The following is a 19,997-nucleotide window of genomic DNA, read 5'->3' as shown; positions in this document are numbered from 1 at the left end:
GTCTCTGCCTCCGCATCCGGCCTTTCGACCCCTGCTCCCGGTTGGAGCAGGTTCACATCAAAATCCGGGAGAAGCCGCCGCAACTGGTTACGGAAGTCCCGGAAGCCTTGGATTAGCCCGTTCACGCCCTCCTCTTCTAGGAGGTCGCGGAACTCCGCCGATTCGCGAAAGAGCGCCACCGCGCTCTGAGCTTGCTCCCGAGCCTCGAGCTCCCGAGCCTCGTGGTAGGTGGCCTTCTTCTCGAGGGTTTTTATTTTCCGCTCAAGCTCCGAATGTCGGAGGCGGGCATTCTCCACCTCCTGCTCGCGGGAGGCCAGCGCTTGCTCGACTTCGGCCAATCGAGCCTCAGCGGCGCGCAGCTCGGACCTCACCAACGCATGCGCGCCCTTTTCCTCATCGAGCTCGGCGGTAAGAGCTCGAATCCTTCCCTCAGATGCTCCGACCTTTTCTTGGAGCACCTGTCGTTCGGCCTCAGAGGCCTGGTACTTCGCTTCGGAGGCCTGGTACTTCGCCTCGGCGGCCGTGTACCTCGTCTGGGCCTCGTCGTACCCGCGCTGGCACCTCTGGGCCTTCTCCCGGTATTCTTGAACAAGGTGCATCAGCATCTCCGTCTCGTGCAAATGCTGTAAAAGAGACGAAAAGAAAAACATAAGACACCACAAATAAAAAATCTATACAGATTACACAGGTGGGAAATTTTACTTACCCGGACGGCGTTGCAGCGGGTATAGTCCATGAAAGCATTATAGCTCATGGACCGTATCATTGCCCGGTCGGCTGGGAGCAGCGCGACCCGGAATATCTCCAGCGCTGCTCGAGGGTTCTCGAGGGCTGAATCATCCTCGAACACCGACCAGGTGGGTGCAAGGGGCACCCGTCCTTCCGAGCCCGATGGGCCCGGAAGGCCAGCATCGGCTGGCCTAGGTAGAGCCGACCCCGAGGCTCCCTGACGGCTCCCCGGTTCGGAGCTAGGGGGCTGGGGTCGGACGAGCGGCCGGTCTGACCGCCGCACAACTATAGCGGGGCGTGCAAGCACGGGACCCGCTGAACTCCTCCCCTGGTCGGCAACTGGAGCGTCCTGCCGACCAGGAATCTGCGCCAAGGGCGCCGGACATAGGGGCGCCATCGAGGCTCCTCTGGAGCCCGAGCCCCCGGAATCCGCGCCCTCCCTCCGACCAGCTTCGGGGCGCGCGGGCTGAGAAGGACCCGCCTCGGAGCGAGCGGGGCGAGAAGGACCCGCCTCGGAGTGAGCGGGCCGGGAAGGACCCTCCTCGGTCACTGCTGTCGCTGGGGCCTTGGAGGTCGCCGAGACCTTTTGCTTTTTTCTCGGCTCGGTCGGCTCGCCCGAGAGCTCGGCTGCCCTCTTTTGGAAGCGGGCATAGAGGACTTCACTTTTCGTCACCATCTTTGCGATATCTGCAAAGGCAAAAAGGATTAGAACATTAGAACAATAAGGAAATAAATACACCTTGAAATTACCCTTACCATGGGGACGCGTCGAGCTCAAGCCCACGTTTACCAAAGCGTCCTCGCATATGAGGCCGTTCAGTAAGATGCCGTTCCCGAGGCTGCGGACGGCGTCGAAGATCCCCTGCTCACGCTGAGAAAGTCTGGGGGGTTTGTTGATGGCCTTGAGCTGAGCCGGTCCCCACCTGGGGTCAAACCCCCAGGACTGTGCAGAACCAAGGAAGAAGAATTTCTCCTTCCAGCCATGAATGGATGAGGGGGCGCCATGACAAAGTGGCCGACCCACCCGAAGGGCGATGTACAGCCACTCTCCGTCTCCCGGATTCGACTTAAAGATAAAAAGTCGCCGGAAGACGCTGACGGAGGTCGGAATCCCCTGCAGTAAACACAGGGACAGAAAACCGACCACCGTCCTCCAGGCGTTCGGAGTAAGCTGCGCCGGGACCAACTGGCACGTCGTTAGCAGCTCATTCACAAAGCCGTGAAGAGGAAATCGGAGGCCGGCCCAGAGCGACTCCAGATGCACTCCGATCCGGCCTACCGGAGGATCGGTTATCCGATCCCTCCGCCTGGCGGGCTCCAAACGGAACCCGTGAAGAGGGAAGAACCACTCTTCGGTCATCTCGACCTCCAGGACACTCATGGTGGACTCAACTTCGTTAGGGACAGAACCCATTGCAAGAGAAAAAGAAATCAAAAGAGGAGGGGAACCTGGGGAAGACGCCGGAGAAAAGGGACTTCGGTCTGAGGAAGACTGGAAGAATAAAAAGCTGGAAGCAGAAGGCAATAGAAAGAGGATAGAGGGCCAGGGGAGAGTTTAAATAGACCTCCCCAACGGCCCGGATCAGCGAGAAAAATGCTGCATCCGGTTTAGATGGCGACGCGTGTCGGTCCAAAAGACAAAGCGACGCATCTAATTAGGGCTAGCGCTTCGGACGCCGAAACGCCCCATCGGATCGTGCGACCCCATCATGAGCCCACGACGCGAGGACGCTTCGCAAGAAGTGTCCCAATAATGAGACTCCTCGGGTAAGGAGAGACGCCGCCTATTAAAGGCATCTCGAAGCGCTCGATAATTCAAAACGCGCGACAAATTAAAATTTTCGGAATCCGTAATGCCCCAACTAAAGCTACTTCCCGCGCTCCAGCTGGTAGCCAACTGGAACTCGGAAGTCGGGGGTAGTGTTGGGGGAAAAACCCCAAGTCATCGCCACGGAGGCGCTCGGCTAGGGAGCGCCGACCGGAAAGGCGCTCGGCCAAAGAGCGCCGACCAGAGAAAGCGCCAAGAGGCGCCCAACCGAAATAACCAAGTAGGGATGCTCGGCTAGAAAGAGCCGACCAGCGGGCGCCGACCAAAGAAACGCTCAAGTAGAAAGCGCTGACCAGAGACAGCGCCAAGTAGAGGCGCTCGGCTAGGAGGTGCTCGCCCAGAAGGCGCCGACCAGGAGTACTCAAGCAACCCCGCCACAGGGTGCCCCATGGGGCGACCAGCTCGGCTCGGCACCCTTGCCGAGCCGATGCCTTTACCAAATAATTCAACTCTCGCTTGACCCTCTAAGGGACCTGACAACTCCACTATAACCTGCCGCTATCTTCAAGCCATCAAGGCATAAGATCTCCGCAGGTATTCAGCACGACCTGCCATTAATGCACGAGGCTCCCTCAAGTCTCCGATGCACTCAGTCATTTAATGAACACGGCCCAAGACGATCTCCGGATCACTGAACCATCAAAGCGTATGGCTCTCCCTGACCGCCGGTTCATTCGGTAATAAATGCACTTACCATCCACGGACCCCAGGCCCACCACGGCCGGCGGTTCAACCACTTCAACAGGTCCGATCGACCGTGACAACTCCCTGATTCCGGTCTGATCCGGTCCCGTTCTCCATCACGCCATTAATGGGCCAAATCGTGCCCAATTATTACAGAATGGGACAAACCTACTGTCACCTCCCAGGTAACCGAATCCTCCTATAAAAGGGAACCTGGGGGGAAGGGGACGGGGGGGGGGGGGACTGGACTCTGAGGACTCTCAGGACCCTTGGGACTGAACCCTCTTGGACAGCACAGATACAATGGATGACATCATCTTCTTCATCTTCTTGATCTAATCAAAATATTCTGGCTGTCTTCTCCACATACGGGCTTCCCTGCTCTCTCCACATATTGGCCCCCTCTGACTTAGGCATCGGAGGGCCGGCGCCGGGGAGCCCGGCCACCGGTTCTTCCTGCAGGACTCGCACTCCACAGTGGAGGACGCCACCAGTCGGCGCACCGTCGACCACCCTCCCCGCGGCGGAGTTCAGCCCCTCCAGGAGGACGCCACCAGCCGGCGCACCGTCGACCACCCTTCCAGCGGCGGAGCTCTGCCCCTCCAGGAGGACGCCACCAGCCGGCGCACCGTCGACCACCCTCCCGGCGGCGGAGCTCTGCCCCTCTAGGAGGACGCCACCAGCCGGCGCACCGTCGACCACCCTCCCAGCGGCGGAGCTCAGCCCCTCCAGGAGGACGCCACCAGTCGGCACGCCGTCGATCGCCGCCCCTGCGGCGGAAACCCCTCCTTCCCCGGCTTCGCGGCGGCCCCCGGGTCCAATTTCCAGCAACATATATATATATATATATATGTGTGTGTGTGTGTGTGTGTGTGTGTGTGTCTATATAGTACGATAGCTACTCACATACGACGGGTATGAGTTCCACGCATAAGAAGCCACTTTAATATATTTTGACTAGCTTATGCTATATACATGTAGAACATGACATCATAAGTGATTTTGATTTTTTTTGACTACTAATAATAATTCTAACTCATGGTTTATAAGGATTTATTAGATGAGCTCGAGGAAGAAAAAATGATTACAATATAATGTTATAATAAATATAAATATTTACAATCTATCCTTTATTTTTTTTCATTTGAGAAAACTTATATGCCTGTTGTTATTTTGTTTTTATGTTCTCTTGAACAACATTGATATCGCATCCACACGAGTTGGATTTAAAAAAGAGCAAAAAGAGATGGATTTTTTTGCATAAACACTCTTTTAAATATCGAATTTTGCATGAATATTCTTTCAAAATTAATATTTGCGTGTATAGCTTGTAAAATACTTATTTTGCTATTCTACCTTTTTTATCCTTATTTTTATATATGTATCCACGTCATCTAATACTGTTAAAAAATTAACAATTTCAAATTAAAATAACTAATTTTTTTTAAATGGGTAGATATGTAAAAGAAAATATTTATAACACAATTGCGATGAAAGACAAAAAATTAATTTCAAATTTTTATTTTATTTTTAATAAAATAACAAGAACCGTTATATTAGGAGGCATTGGTGCAAAACAGCATTTTATGAGGATATAGAAATAAATATAAAATTTAAACAAATATTCAGACAAATTTAAATTTTTAAAAGAATATTCATGCAAAAAAAAACCCAGAAGAGACCTTTAGACACGTTGGAAAAAAGAAAGGTGAGGAGAGTGAGAGAGCCTGTGATTTTTTTTTTCATTGGAATTTTGTAATTTTACATATTTTTAGTCGAGAGAATATTTTTTAAAAAATATCTCTGAACCAAGTTCTAGTTCTTGAAAACAAATTTTCTAACTGCATCTTTCTTTACCAACCCCCTGTCCATCCTCCTTCATTCCTCGCTCCTGACTTGGCCACCATCATGGATTGCTAACCCCATCCTTCTGCTCTTCGTAGTGGTGGCTGATTTCGTTGGTGCTGCAGCTCTTAGAAATAATTGATATCGAATGAAACAATAATTCTAAAAATTAATAATAAGATAAATATTAAAAATAAATAAAATAGATGTGTAGTTGGACTGAGGATACTATTTTAAGAATAAATTTTATTTCTTTATGTAGTTCACAGCACAATCATCCCTAAGGTACAACAAAGCAAGCTCAGCTCGAAGCCTCCTACCATGAGGATGATCGCATGGAGGCCTGTCCATCCTTTAAGTTACCCAATAAGAGGAACATGAAGGCTTAGAGAAATCTAAAAAAAAATAGAGCAAAAAATCAAAGCAAGAGAGGCTAATGAAGCTGCGGAATGGGTGGCTACCTATGTAGCCAATCACTCCGGAGGCACCATGTGGGCTAGAGAGGGAGAATTGCCCCGGGCACTCTGCGACCTTTTGTTTTTTGACGTTATTAGGTGTATTCGTACTCATAATGTATGAAATGCATGTTTTAGCAAAAAAAAAAAAAATCAAAGCAAGAACGGAAAGCTATTTTCCTTGGAGTGGTAGCAAAAAGCTTGTTAAGTCAGTTGTGTTGTACTCAAGACCCAAGACGTGGAGCTATTTTATAGGCTCGATCCAGATGACCGTCGGAGAGGCCCATAAAGATCTCAACAACTCTCTCTCAATAAAGACCTTAATGGCTTACTAGCGCTGTGTCGCATGATAGCCGGACAGCATGTGTGCAAAAGATCCACAACATATACATTACGATGCACAGGTTAGCCGAGAGCCAGCCATTTTAAATTTCCAATTCAAATTTAAAATTAAATCAATTCATAACACTTACTATACGATTGCGAAGTCAAATACAAATTAAATTTTGATCTATATCACTTGCATTACAAATTGTAATCAAATTTCAGTTCCAAATCAAATTTAAACCGAATGGATGCATGACGTGCTCTGGCCAAGTTGGGCCGACCAATCGGGTGCAGTCACTAACCCACTATTGCTAAAGCCCAACTATGTTGGAAAAAACCGAATAGCAATAAATGCAAGTGCACTTAAATTTAAGAATCTAACGTAGGACTATTAAGAATGAGATTTATAGATTTGAACCTCATCTAGTATTGATTATATTTATATGAGAGAACCGTAGTAGATTAAATCATGAACTAGATCTTTTATCTTAGAATACTTTTTTATATTATATACAGTACAGATCAATAGAATCTCTATACGGTCAGCACATATCAAAGATTTTGTGCTTAGTACTTTAATTTTTTATTAGAAATATCCAGGTTAACCTAAAATCCTAATCGTGGCCTATACAACGATTCTCATATTAGTGACTCCTCCAAGGTTTTTTTCTGTGCATGACATATTTCAAAAAAATTATACTGATCTTTTTGCGTTGCCTTATGTATTTGTAACAAAGTCAGATATGCTGATTTTTTTTATTGGTACTCTTTTCATCTGTTAGTTCTGTTGCAGCTTTATTGCCGTAATGAATTGATATGGCCAGATATATACTTTTTAATCCACTCTGCCTCTACATAAATAGTATCCATTGCAATCAACTCTGCAAGATCCACAAGCTATGGCAGCACCACCGAGAAAACATATAATCGATGGTTAGTTTAAAACCTAAAGAATTAGTAATCTAATTTGCATTACTATAACACCCAACCACCTCAAGGTTCCAATGTATAGCAGAGAAGGATTAAGGGTATTCCTAAAAAATCGGAATACTTTTTCTAGGGCAGTCCAATGAGATTGGTTAGGATTTGATTTTATCTATTTATAATGCAGGCAATAACAGATCTTGTTTTGTTTGCCACATATAGGAAAGATCCAATAATCTGAGAGCATCTAGTTTGATCAAGAGGTTCACTTGAGTTCTTTTTAAAACGAAAACTAGGACCATATGCAGTGGATACATGTTTTTGATCAGATAAAAAATTTCTCAATCATTTTTTCAATGGAGTGAGTAAGAGAGAGCTGTTTCACTCAGAAATACATCAGCTTCACCAAGATCATTCATCTTAAAGTTGCTTGACAAAAATGATTTGATTTTGGATATAATCTCAAGAGATGTTCTAAATATTAAAATATCATCAATATAAAAGCAAAAGATTATGCAATCATCATCATGGAATTTTGAATAGTCATATCTATCGTAATCATTGATTATGAAACCAAAGGATAGGATAGTTTTACCAAACTTTTCATGCCGTTATTTAAAAGCTTGCTTTAGGCCACATAAAGACTTGACAAGTTTGCATATCTTGTTTGTTTCTCTCTTTACAACAAAGCCTCAAGGCTGCTCCATGTAAATCTCTTCTTCTATAGCAAGAAGGGTTCTAAGGACTGTGATTCTAGCTACCAGTAAAAATGTAACAAAAAAATCCTCTCTTTTTTTTTTGTAATTTTAACCCTTAGCTATTAGTCTAGCCTTATATTTTTCTATGGATCTATCAGATCTAAGTTTTTTTTTTTTCCGAATATCCACTTACAACCTAATGACTTACTACCTTGAGTTAGTTGTTCGCTGATAATTTGTTAAGGTTCCCACAGTTTTATCAGCCATAATCCAAAGTCATCAAATTCTAGTTTTAGATTTTTAATATCCCCACTATGAAGCATCAGAATACATTTACAAACAAATTAGAATTGCCAACAAGACCTAAAAAGCACAATAATGGCGAGCAAGACAAAAGCAGTCAGAAAATATTTCTTCATCCATAAATAGAAGATAATTAACCATAGCAAAGCAAAATAAGCAACACAGGTAATCGTGAGTACTCACCCTAGCGCAATGCATGATACCAGAGATGCGATTCTATCAAACATCCGTTCAAAAGCCATTCAATTTGCTCGTGCATGGAGAAAAATAGAACTATGATTGAGTAATAAATTTTGATAATGACGGCATAATGTGACACAGAATGGAAAAAGAAAACTTAAGAAAGGAAAAAATAACAAGGACAAAAAAAAATTCCCGTGTCTCGTAAGAGATGCTGAAAATAGATTTCAAATTGGATGAAAGGATTAGTTTCAATTTCTTCAATGACAGAAAATTTCGTAAAAAATTTCAACACCTTCATGGAAAATATGAGACGTAGGAAACCAAATTGCAGAACCTCCATTTCGGTCTTCATCCATTGCTTCGTACTTACAGATGTGATGACTTTTGTGATACTATATACCCTACTATAAATCACAATTTTAGAGTCAGCAAGTCCATCAACATTGAGAAAACAATCCACAATGAGAGAATTGAGTAAAACAATCCTGAAGTCGAATACTAAACAAAGGAACGATATGAACAGAGTCACACAGAGCAGCTTAAGTTCAGTTCTCGCACAGGAAGGTTATGTTTCTAAGAAATGTGACACAGACAAATTAGAGCATTTAACATGCATCATCACCTCATTACAACAGTAATCAAACAGCACAAGTTGGAAAATTGTTGCAAGATTCGACATTAAATAAGAGAATTCTATGTTTCAGTGGTGAATTCTTTGCTGCATTGCTCCTCCCATTGTGAGAATCCGAAAGCAGTGGCAAGTTCCATGGAAAAGAACAATTTAAATGCAGGATACGTTGGAACTAAACAACTTTTCACAGGGAAAACTACAGGATGCCTGCATCAGCCAAAAGATTAGGCCAATAATAAAATCTGTAGATGATCATGATGGTCATGAATAAGGAAGACAACTTACAGAGAGAAATTTCTTCACTAAAACTATATCAGTTTCAGTATATGAGGGTTTCAAGTAACATACCATCACAAGGGAAGATATGAATCATGTCAAGTAGCATATGCACAGCAAAAACTGTAAGCAATGAAAGCATTAGAGCAATTACAGATGAATGCAACAACATGGAAAAACTACACTAGCTTCAGTCTGACTATCCAAGAGTACAAATATGCCTTAACTTATCCAACAACATGAACAAACATATGGCAATGGGTGTTTCAGAAAAACCTGATAACAAAGTTTAAGCCAGCTGCAAGTCAAATTGCAATCAAAACTCCTAACTCAAGCTAAATGTCACAAGATTACCTATATCCCCAAATTTTTCCTTTTTTTTTTTTTGGTGGAATCTAACCAGGTGATTCTCTGGATACGATGGCCGGATTTTAGCAGATGACATTCCAACGACCGCTACGGCCGCCGTCAATCTCATCTTCGGTCTCCTTGCAGGCCACAGCTTGATGGGAGAACCTCAAAAGCTCCTTCCTTGACAACGTTTTGACGAGCTCAAAGCCTTCCACGACCTGTCTCTGGAACACGGCGTCCGATCCTTCCACCCAGCTCAAAGCAGCCACCGTGACCCCTTCGTCCACGGTGAATCCCGAGACGACCTCCACCAGCCTAAACACGAGATTCTTCTTCCCCTTGTCCCACCGCTGGTACACCGCCCAAACCTCGCCCTTGCGGGGGAAAATCTTGTAGAACTTGTCCGAGCTGCCAGGTTCCCCCGAGGATTCTTCCTCCTCGACGACCATCCTGTGAGAGAAGGCGGCGAGCGCCACCAAGATCGACGACTTGCCCGGCCGGAACATCCCGCAGGCCGCCGGCACGCCCTCCTCGACCCAACGCCTCTCGTCGTCCGAGACGGGGTGGGGCACCAGCAGCGTCACCTCCGCCGTCCCCTTGTCGGCGTCGATCTTTTCGACCCTCGCGTAAACGCGGGGGTGGCCGTCGGATTCGTCGGGGAGGGCCCAGATCTGGCCCGGCTCCGGGGTCTCAGGCGCGGGATTAAGCAGCTCCTGGGAGGAAGTCTCCCCGTTTCCGACGGCTTCCTTCTCGACGGGGGCCGAAACCCTAATCTTAGGGCTCTTCCTCTCCTTCTTGGCGGTGGCGGAGGAGGAGGAGGAGGAGGGCTTGGATGCCCTAGCCCCAGCCCCAGCGCGAGGGGTCTTCTTCTCCTTCTTAACCCTAACCCCGGAGGAGGGTTTGGAGGCACGGTTGCGGTCGAGGGTAGCGAGGTAGAGGATCTGATGCTTGCGGCAGTAGCGATGGTCGCGGAGGCGGCGTTCGAAGCACCGCCACCGCTTCCCGTCGGTTCTGGTGCAGCGCTCTTCGTCGGCGGGGGGCTCGCGGCGGCGCTTCGCCATGGATTCCGGCGCGCGGAGGGCTTTCAGTTCCCGCCAAAACAAGTGGCGAGAGAAGGCGAGGAAGGGCGAGGTGGAGGGAGGCGCTGAGCTGGGGTCCATTTTTATCTGTGGGGACAACGCCGTCAGTGTTCCGTTACAAATGCCTTTTCGTTCGTTCCGTTTTTGTTTTTTTTGACAACTGCCGTTATTTGTCCGTTCCCAGCTTTCTTTCTTTCTTTCTTTCTTTCTTTTTGGGAATAAAACATTTCGGAATATTTAGGTAAAAATATTTTTGGCCTTTTGCCATTACCATTGGAGATTATTTTTTTAAAAAAAATAAAGCATATGCTTAGAATTGCAGCAAACTAGCCTGTGCGTGGAGAAGTTTTAGTATATTTTGACAAACTTATAATGTATAAGTAATTTTGATTTTTTGACTGCTAATCACCATTCTTACTCATGCTTTATATGAATTTTTTGGATGACATAGAGAAAAAACATGATTACAATTTAATATTATAAATGAATATGAATATCCGACAAAGTAGATTTAAGGTAAATAAGATGATGTATATTTATTTTTGTTGGTATATGTTGCTGCTGGAAATCGATTTGACCTAACCACCAAACAGACAGAGGATGTTGGAGGACTCAATGAGGAGTTGCTCGGGTTGTACAAAGCTGCAATCTGTTTGGAGTCTCCTTGAAAAACTATAATTGCGTCTGAGATTCTAGTTCGTAACGGTGCTCTAATTTGAAATAACAAAAACGAAAAAAAATTTATCGGAGAGCGCCTAGACTCTCCGGTATCAGAACGATACTTAGAAGAAATTTTTTAGAAGTGACAGTATATATTTTATTCTTTTATTTTTTTATAGAAAAAAATATCTACTTCAAGAATCATGTATGAAGGATGGATGCTAGCCTAGCATGCCACGTAGATGATGCATAGACTTGAGATTTTGTGACTTAAATGTTTTGCTACAGCATTACCAATGTCAAGGCCATTGCTGCTTAAGAGCAATATGAGCAAATTGGCCACCACAATTAATATAAAAAGAGTGAGAAAAATATGACTACCTATAAGCACTTGTATATTTTATATTTTTATTTTTGGGAAAAAGAAAAGTTCATGCGTTTGGGCGTGGGGTTCGAATCTAGTATGCAAGTTGGTGCAAGTACACAATAGGAAACTGTTGCTGCTATGTATTTCTATGCAAAAGACTATATCTCTTAAGATTTTGTCTTAAGATTCATGAACCTCAATTTAGTATTTTTAAATAAGATTTTAATATGGTTCTTGAATTCCATAAAAAGAGAACCAAACGGACCACATCCAAAAAGATTAACAATGAATTCATGAACCTCAATTCATTATTCTTAAATAGGATCTTAACTTTTGGTCCTACAAGGGCCAATCTCTCTTAATCTTGAACGGTTCTTATCCAAATGAGGCCAGTAAAATGGAAAGTTTCCTCCAATCTTAGCACCACCCTAAGACTTGCAACATAGAGCAATAGAAATTCACCTAATGAATTGATAAAAACTTTTATGTTTGATGCGAAACATTATGATCTTTAGTCACTCTTCTTGAATTGGAACAAGTAAACACAAGTTGTTCCCTCAGATTTGTATGGTACAAAGATATGCATTTGACACCCTCATGGCCAAATCTCAAACATATTACACTAAACCACTTCAGCAGGCATAGGTAAGTTAAGGTGCTTGAAGGTAGTGAACCCTCCATCAACCACCAGATTGTGGCCTGTAACATACTTGGCATCATCTGATGCTAGATAGACGGCCGCCTTGGCGACATCGATCTCCTCGCATTTAGCTCCCTTGAGCACCCCTAAACTATCAATTATCTCTATGATCCTTTCCCTTTCTAGTCCTTTGTATATCTCTGAGAATTGATGCACAACTAATGGTGTAGGAATTGCAAAGGGTGAGATGCAGTTCAGCCGGATTCCGCGGCGGCACAATTCGCTGGCCGCCGACTTCACAATTCCGACGACCGAGAACTTAGAGATAGCGTATGGGTGCGTGCCAAGCCCACCCATGAGACCACTTATGCTTGCGGTGCAAATGATTGAGCCCGAGCCAACCGGACCCATGACACGGGCGGCATGCTTGATTCCGGCTAGGGTTCCGCGGACATTAACATTCATGACCCTGTCAAACTGGTCTAGATCGAGCTGGGAAATATCAGACTTATCCAATGGCCCGACGATGCCGGCGCTGCTGTACATTATGTCGAGCCGGCCATGGCAGGTCACAGTGAAGTCCACTGCATCAGCCACCGCTTGCTCGATGGTCACATCGCATGGGACAAATTGGGCTTGTGGGCCGAGCTCTTCAGCTGCTTGGGGGCCCAATCGTGAGTCTATGTCGGCAAGAATGACGGCGGCCCCCTCTTTAATGTATTCATGGGCCGTGGCTTTTCCCAGCCCACTTGCTCCACCAGTTATCAGAGCAATCCTTCCCTGTAGCCTGCCACAAAAACATCTAAAATTATATGAATAGCAATGATCAAATTAGTCAATTGCATGCTGCTTGCTTGTTCATGAGCCTCGAATTAGTCAATTGCCATGAAGTTGTCGATCGGCATTTTCTGTATCATTCCAGTTTCATCAGAACTCTCCAAGGAGATCATGAAACCTAGAATCGAAGAAGTCATTCTTCAAAGTCTGAAGTTAGCATCAAATGCTCAGCACCAAAACCAAGGTGACCAATCTAAAAATAAAAATTATACATGCGTATCCTTCGCAAGTCTAAATGTTTAGTCCCATATTGATTATTTGCTGGATACATCTTGGATACTTATACATGATCAAAAAACTCAAATAATAACTTCTAGCTAGTTTTTTTGGATGAGATTCTGAATTGTTACAAATGGCATCAGAGCGAAACCAGCTCATAACTTATGTAGACTGGAAAACACTGAAGCACGGATCTACTGAGGCTGACCATGGGTCGATCGTAGTACTTGTGATTAGATTTCAATAGATTTAAATTCTTAACCTGACGAGAACGTCAAGGTTTAAATAATACTTATACAGGATCAAAAAAACCAAATAATACCTTAATCTGCCACATTGCCATTTTTTCCATCTATGCGACACATATATTAAGGAATGGGTTAGGTGCAACTTAAAAAGAAGCAACATGATGCTGGATGCATGCTATTTGACACTATTCACCTACTGTGGCCCAGGCCTACCTTATATCAAGATAATCATATCAAGATATATAACAATTATATCAGGATCATTCTAGGAACTCTAAAATTGCTAAACTCTTATATTTTACATCGAAATAAAAATGTAATTCAGAGATATTATTATTAATAGCAAATATTTCACTGTTAAATTAGTGGTGGCAATCTCAACAAAATATATATATTCCACAAAATATTTCGGAAAGTTATATGAAGTGGCTTTGCGCTTTATATATATGCTGACGAGTATCCCGTCACCCCAAGAAACCAAATAAGGAGACGGAGACTCACCTCCCCCTCCACGACGCCGTCGACGAGAATCCGACCCGTCCCTCCCGGCAGCCACCGGCTCTTGCTGTCACCACCCTCCTGCTCCCACCATTCAGTAAAAACCATAATAATTCAACCAAAAAAACCCGTAATAAAGAGAAAATATTAAAGAAAGACTTGGATACATATGTTTCACTCAATAATCCCATCAATTACACCCATTTCATACTCCTTGCCGTGACATCAGGAGGAGAAGTGAGAACTTATCCTCCGAAGGCCAAGGATCATTCATGATGCTTGGAAGCGTAAGAAACAGCGGGTGAAAATATCACAAGATAAAGGAAAGAGAAGCCTTCCGATACCTGGCGATGAGTCGAAGCATCGTCCGCAACCGGCGAGGGGAGGAGACAGAGGCAGAGGCGGAGTCCCAGATCCCGGAGGCGGAGGCGGAGTCCCAGATCCCGGAGGCGGAGGAGCCGATACGTGGGGCGCCTCTATCGGCAGGCCGCCATTATATATAAAAACGGCCGCGCTCGCATCTCCATATAATATTTTATCCGATAATTTTATTTACATAAATACCCTTCTAACATTAAATTTTGCATAAATATATTTTTCATAAATACCATTTCAAAATTAATATTTACATACATATCCTCATAAATAATTGTTTTACTATTTTATTATTATTATTGTTTTGCATATGCACCCACGATATTAAATTAAAATAAGTAAAATATCTTTAATGGATCAATGTATAAATATATACATATATTTTATAAAGCGATTTCGATAGAAAGCAAAGAAGTAATTTCAAAATTTTATCTTATTTTTAATTAAATAAATATAATTTTTATTAATAGTATTAGAAGAACCGTTACAGGTATTCGTGTAAAAAATAGTATTTTTATGGGGATACATATATAAATATAAATTTTAGAAGATATTCATACAAATTTCAATTTTTAAAAGAGTATTGGTTAAAAAAATCTTATTTTATTTTAACATAAAAACAATACAATGTAAGTTTAATAATAAAAATAATATAATAATTAGAGCTAATGGACATGGAAATTGGAAAAAATAAAGGGTTTTCGATACTCCATATGCACGCAAGCTCGGTGTCAGACCAGCCGGTCTTTCCTTTTTATATGATAAATGTGCTGTAGGAGAGCGAGTTGTGAGCCAATAACTTTCCGCCACGTATCTTCGGACCGCGACTTTTATAGCGCGGCCTCAGGCGGCTAGGTCAAAACCGGACTTCCCGGATGGGTGGGGTACAAGTGGGTCTCATCGCTAGGTCCGAGTGCAAGATAAGTCTTGCAAAGGGTTTCTTTATGCACCAGTTGCACTGAAAAAGACGTGCCCCTACTTCAAAGGACAGATGTCGAGCGGGCGATATGCAGTGTAATGTGTCGTGATGCAAGTATTCGTGGAGGGGATCCGGAGGGGAGGTGTATATCGTGTGGAACACGCATGACAGAGCATGGAGGGTTGTCGTGGGCGGGGTTTCTGGGTGTGAGTCCATCACACGCAAGAGATCTGTGTGTGCAGTCACGACTGGTCTCAATCGGCCAGACCTGACGTAACGTTAACAGGGGGCTTTGATACAAAGTTTGATAGGTGTGGTGGCGTTTTTGTCGCAGTTGCTGCTTTGGGAAAAAGGAGGTGGGACTTTTCAAAAAAAAAAAAAAAAAAGAGGTGGGACTGTGCATGGGAGGTGATGGGTAGGAAATCATACTCCGTTTGCCAGAATTTACTAAATTTTAAGCAATGCATGTAGGAACCCGTGCGAGCGTGTATTTAGTCCCATATCGGTTATTCGCTAGGTAGATCTTGGATACTTATATATGATCAAGGAACCCAAATAATACCTTCCGGCTAGCTATTTTGGGTGAGGTCCTGGGTTGTTACAAAATGGTATCAGAGCGGACGTGTGTTTAGTTCCACATCGGTTATTCGCTGGGTAGATCTTGGGTCCTTATACAGGATCAAGAAGCTCAAATAATACCTTCCGGCTAGCTATTTTGGATGAGGTCTTGGGTTGTTACAATGCAGGCAAAAGCCATGGAGCCAAAGATATAGCCTTGTGAATAAGTGTACCTTCTACCAGATCATTCATGTTTACATAGAGGTAAACAGTATTGTGAATTGGGTGGCAGCCTATGCGGCTCGATATTCTAAAAAATTTATTTAAGAGAACTACGTGTCTATTCCGTCTTCCTTACATTATTTTTTTTTATTTTATAGATTATACTTATATCCGTTGTGTGTAAGTCGTCGATGTATAAAATAATAATAATAATAATAATAAAACATGCACATTCTATGGCACAATGGGTTCTTTTTTTGTTTCTAGTTTAGTTAGATGCATACCGTCCCCATAAAGCATTTGAAATTCTTCCCTAGGCTGCTTGTTTCTTTCTGTAAGTGTTCTATTGGATGTTCCCATGAGTAATTATGGTTTAATTTCAAAGGTAGACTTATTTATATCATTTTTTGCACGAATTAATCATTGGAACGCCATGCTATCATTCATCCAACTGCATAGATCTTGAAGTGATCGATGATCCAATAATGGATTTGTGCAAAAGAAGATGAATCTCTCTTTCGCGTGAAAAGAACACCCTCGGCCCATTTGTGCATGCCATCCTAGTGCAAGCAATGTATCGGTATTCTCTTTGATTTTTCTCTAAATTTTGTTGAGTTTCACCCTAAAAAGAGATGAACTAAATATTTTATCTTTTTCGATGATGATTAGGCCCAAGACGCATGCATTTTCAGAAGTAAACTATTTTTTCAAATAAAATTCTTGTTATTTGTTTAATTGGATGACCAGGTTATTTATGATGATTATTATCTTGATTTCTAGCTTTTTAATTAATTAGTAATTTTATGCTTATAAGGTTTGCAAGAATTTAAAACACAAATTTAAGGTTTTGTTACTATGTGAAAAAAATTAAATCAATCTTTTTTTTTAAAAAAAAGGCAGGCTCACTAAAAGAGCTGCATAAATTCTCCAACATGATATATCTTCTATTATTGAGGTTTGGTGGGCAACAAGGGCTATGTGAGCCCTCAACTGGTAGGAAAGTTGAGATGAAGTGATTATTTTATCCTATGATAAAATTTTCCATCAAAAATATCAATTGGTCTCTTAAAATGAAAAATTAGATTTTTTTTCTTTCTCAATCTATATTTTTTGGGAATTAATTATGCTTTTAACTCAAGCTGATTTTTTTTTCCTTGAGTTTGCATGGGGTGGAGTACTGACCAAAGAAATTCTCTAACTTGAATACTATGGTGTCTACAACACAATTTGTATTTCAATTGCCCTCATCATGAATGCAAGAATGTCTTGCTAGGGGAATCTTGAGTAGGTTGCTTAGGTCCAATAGAGGAAGAATAGCTGTAATGAAGCTATTAATTGTGTGAAAGAACTGCCAACGGTTCAGGTTCAGTGCATTTTATGAGTTAAATTTTTGAGCTGGCAATGAGCTGCTTTCATTTCAATGCACCTCTACTATTCTGTTCTTGTTTATTGTAGAGAAAAGAGAGAATTCTACAAGAATTGACATCAGTTAGTCACATATCAATTTATGATATTTGTTATATAAACCATAAACTAGTGATTCCAATCACATACAAATACCTAATATTTGTTAGTGAACACCCCTTAAGGCAATTTCTCTTTATGAATAGAAGGAGCAATAGAAAACAATCTTGGCAAAGAGAGAAAGGCTACATTGATGTATAAAGAAATCTATATAAGACTAACAGGATCCATGAGGAGGATCCTGTTGCTGCTGGAGAAATTATACACTATACTGCATGCACCATGCCAACCACGATCATCTTGTCTTATTTTTATGGACCGTATTTATCATATGCTCGTCATGCAGATCGGCTCAATAGGAAAGAGGCATGCACATTGGCGCGGTACAAAGCCACATTGATGTAGCTATGCACATATAACATGCCTATACTAAATTCTAAGTTACAAGCCCATCTTCTTACTTCTAATCTTTTTTTATACTCCTTTGTAATCATTGATGGAGTTCTCATGTCGTCTTCACTCTTAGAGTTCGAGGGGACACCCTAGGGATAGCTTTGGTGTCCCCAAGCTGGCATCCCTGTAGAACTAGCTAGGTCTATCTTAAGATTATATTAGTAGGTATGGTTTTATTTAATAGCGCACGTTTCTTTGCTTCAATGATCATGGTCTTGCCGAGCAATGATTAGGGTAAGCTGGAGTCGCACGATATCGATCGGATGGTTGGGGTCGGAACATTGCACTTGTTTTGGCTTGTACTTTGTTTAGTTAGAACTTAGAAGTATGCATCATTGCCGGCCCTAATAAACTACTTAGCTTCCATGTTTAAACCAAGGTTTTGGTTGAACCATATTAGAAGTTGGAAACTATGAGCTAATATATTCCTAGTAGCTCATGTGGGTGATTGAGTGGAAGGTGAATTGGCTCCACAAGAAAGAAAAAATGAAGGTTAAAAAGGAGCACTTCGGATTGAAATAATGCAATCTAGAAGTACAAAAATGAAATAAAAATTCTTAGAAGTACAAGCTAGCCTAGGAATAAGTGCACAACGTCCAGTTAACTACGACAAAATTTGGGTTTAGCTACAAGTTCATGCCTCGTGGAAATTTCGTTTTGAAAAATGACACGTGGGCATCCACCCAATAGGCCGGCTAATGGAAGACAACGGTACCCTGCACCAAATTTTTTTTATCTTCGATGGGGCCCTTTCGTGGTTGCCTCTCACAGCTCTTGCTTCCTTTCCTTGCTTTATGGTAATTAAAGAAGAACTTCATTTGTTTAATTCATGCTATGCCAATTATGAATCTGTAATAATTCGGAACCTTCCCCAAAAAGGCTAGCCGAAAAAAGTTATTTGGATTCCTTGGTCTTGTATATGTATCAAATATCTACCCAGTACATAGTTGATGTGGGACTAAATGCATGCCCGTATGAATTCTCACATACTCTTTCTAGTTAAGCCATAGCATCCTTGCCAGGTTAAGTATTCAAATTCATATAAATTCAATCATAAATATCACAATTGGCCCATGGTCGGCCCTAACAGACTCATGCTGCAATGTCCCCTAGACTACAAGGGTTGCAGACCAAATCCGCTCTAATATCTCTTTTTTGTAACCGCCTAGGACCTCGCCGAAAAAAGCAAGTTGAAATGTATTATTTGGGTTTTTTTTACTTCTGTATAAATATCCAAGATCTACTTAGTGCATAGCCGAGTAGGACTAAACACACGTCCGTACGGGTCCTCACATAAAAAAGGATCTTTTCTTGGTCGATTTTGGTCAATTTGTCAGTGAAATCTGGCGAGCAAAAAATCCTATCACTAAATAAAAAGAAGAGAAAGGGGAATCGGAGCTTACCTTGGGTTTTCGCATTGTTTATCGCTCGATTTTCCAGCGGGCATGGAAATAGAAAATGGCGAACTCAAGAGGGAAGAAGAAGTGATGCCCATGGTAGAGGGCTACAGAGCAAGGGAAGGGCATTTTATAGAGCTTCCTAAAGTTTCTGTCCGAGTTCGCCAACCCTAGGAGTTCACTTTCTTTCCAGACTCATCAGAGAAAATGACTCCATGTTCCCCTTTTTCTAGGTCTTTTTCTTCTTGTTTTCTCATCGGCCGGTCATCATCACCGACAATCCACTGCCTCTGGCTGTCGACCATTCCTTCTAGCAAGACCTTTGATGATCTCGATCTCTCCTTTCTCTTCTCTCTCTTCTCCCTCTTTCTCTCTAAACAGACTCATAAACCCCAGTGAAGGGTTTTGTCTTTCTTTGCTACGAATCCAAGTTGACCCAGTGAGGAGACCCTGAACGACCATATTACCCAGGCGACATACCGACCCATTACCTCAGCCCTTGCCGAGTATCTCTAGAAATCAATTGCCAGTGACTTTTAATGAGTAACCTAAATCATAGCTGATCTTGATCGGTTGAGTTCATCTTGTTCGAATCAACCTGGGCAATCGAGCACTGCCGCCTAGTTGACCTTGTCCTTCCTAGTTCGGGTATAAAGCCATACACCCCGCAATATTCAAAATTAGATCGTTTGGCCTATTTTAATTCGTTCTTAGTTTTCTTGAGTTTCGAAGTTGTTGATGATGGATTTTAATGGCTTTGAATAGATTCGGGTGATTCACATAGTTAAACTTTGAAGGTTTCAAAGTGGGAAAAAATAAGTAAACCC

General features: G+C 42.8%; 1 protein-coding gene across 1 annotated transcript; it reads right to left on the bottom strand.

The window, feature by feature from the left end:
- Window positions 1–9,040: 9,040 nt before the first annotated feature.
- On the bottom strand, window positions 9,041–14,258 carry LOC103708060 (uncharacterized). The gene is made up of 3 exons (XM_039133435.2): window positions 14,127–14,258; window positions 13,786–13,863; window positions 9,041–10,400 (listed from the first exon to the last, which is right to left on the bottom strand). The coding sequence occupies exon 3, from the start codon at window positions 10,392–10,394 to the stop codon at window positions 9,315–9,317; it is 1,080 nt and encodes a 359-aa protein (XP_038989363.2). The 5' UTR covers window positions 10,395–10,400; window positions 13,786–13,863; window positions 14,127–14,258; the 3' UTR covers window positions 9,041–9,314.
- Window positions 14,259–19,997: the final 5,739 nt, after the last annotated feature.

The sequence above is a fragment of the Phoenix dactylifera genome, chromosome 4 (assembly GCF_051530095.1).
Source record: "Phoenix dactylifera cultivar Ajwa chromosome 4, Ajwa_hap1_PhDact_Kaust_v1.1, whole genome shotgun sequence".
Classification (NCBI taxonomy): domain Eukaryota; kingdom Viridiplantae; phylum Streptophyta; class Magnoliopsida; order Arecales; family Arecaceae; genus Phoenix; species Phoenix dactylifera.
The sequence above is the reverse complement of the archived record's forward strand: the minus strand, read 5'-3'. Positions and strand labels throughout refer to the sequence as shown.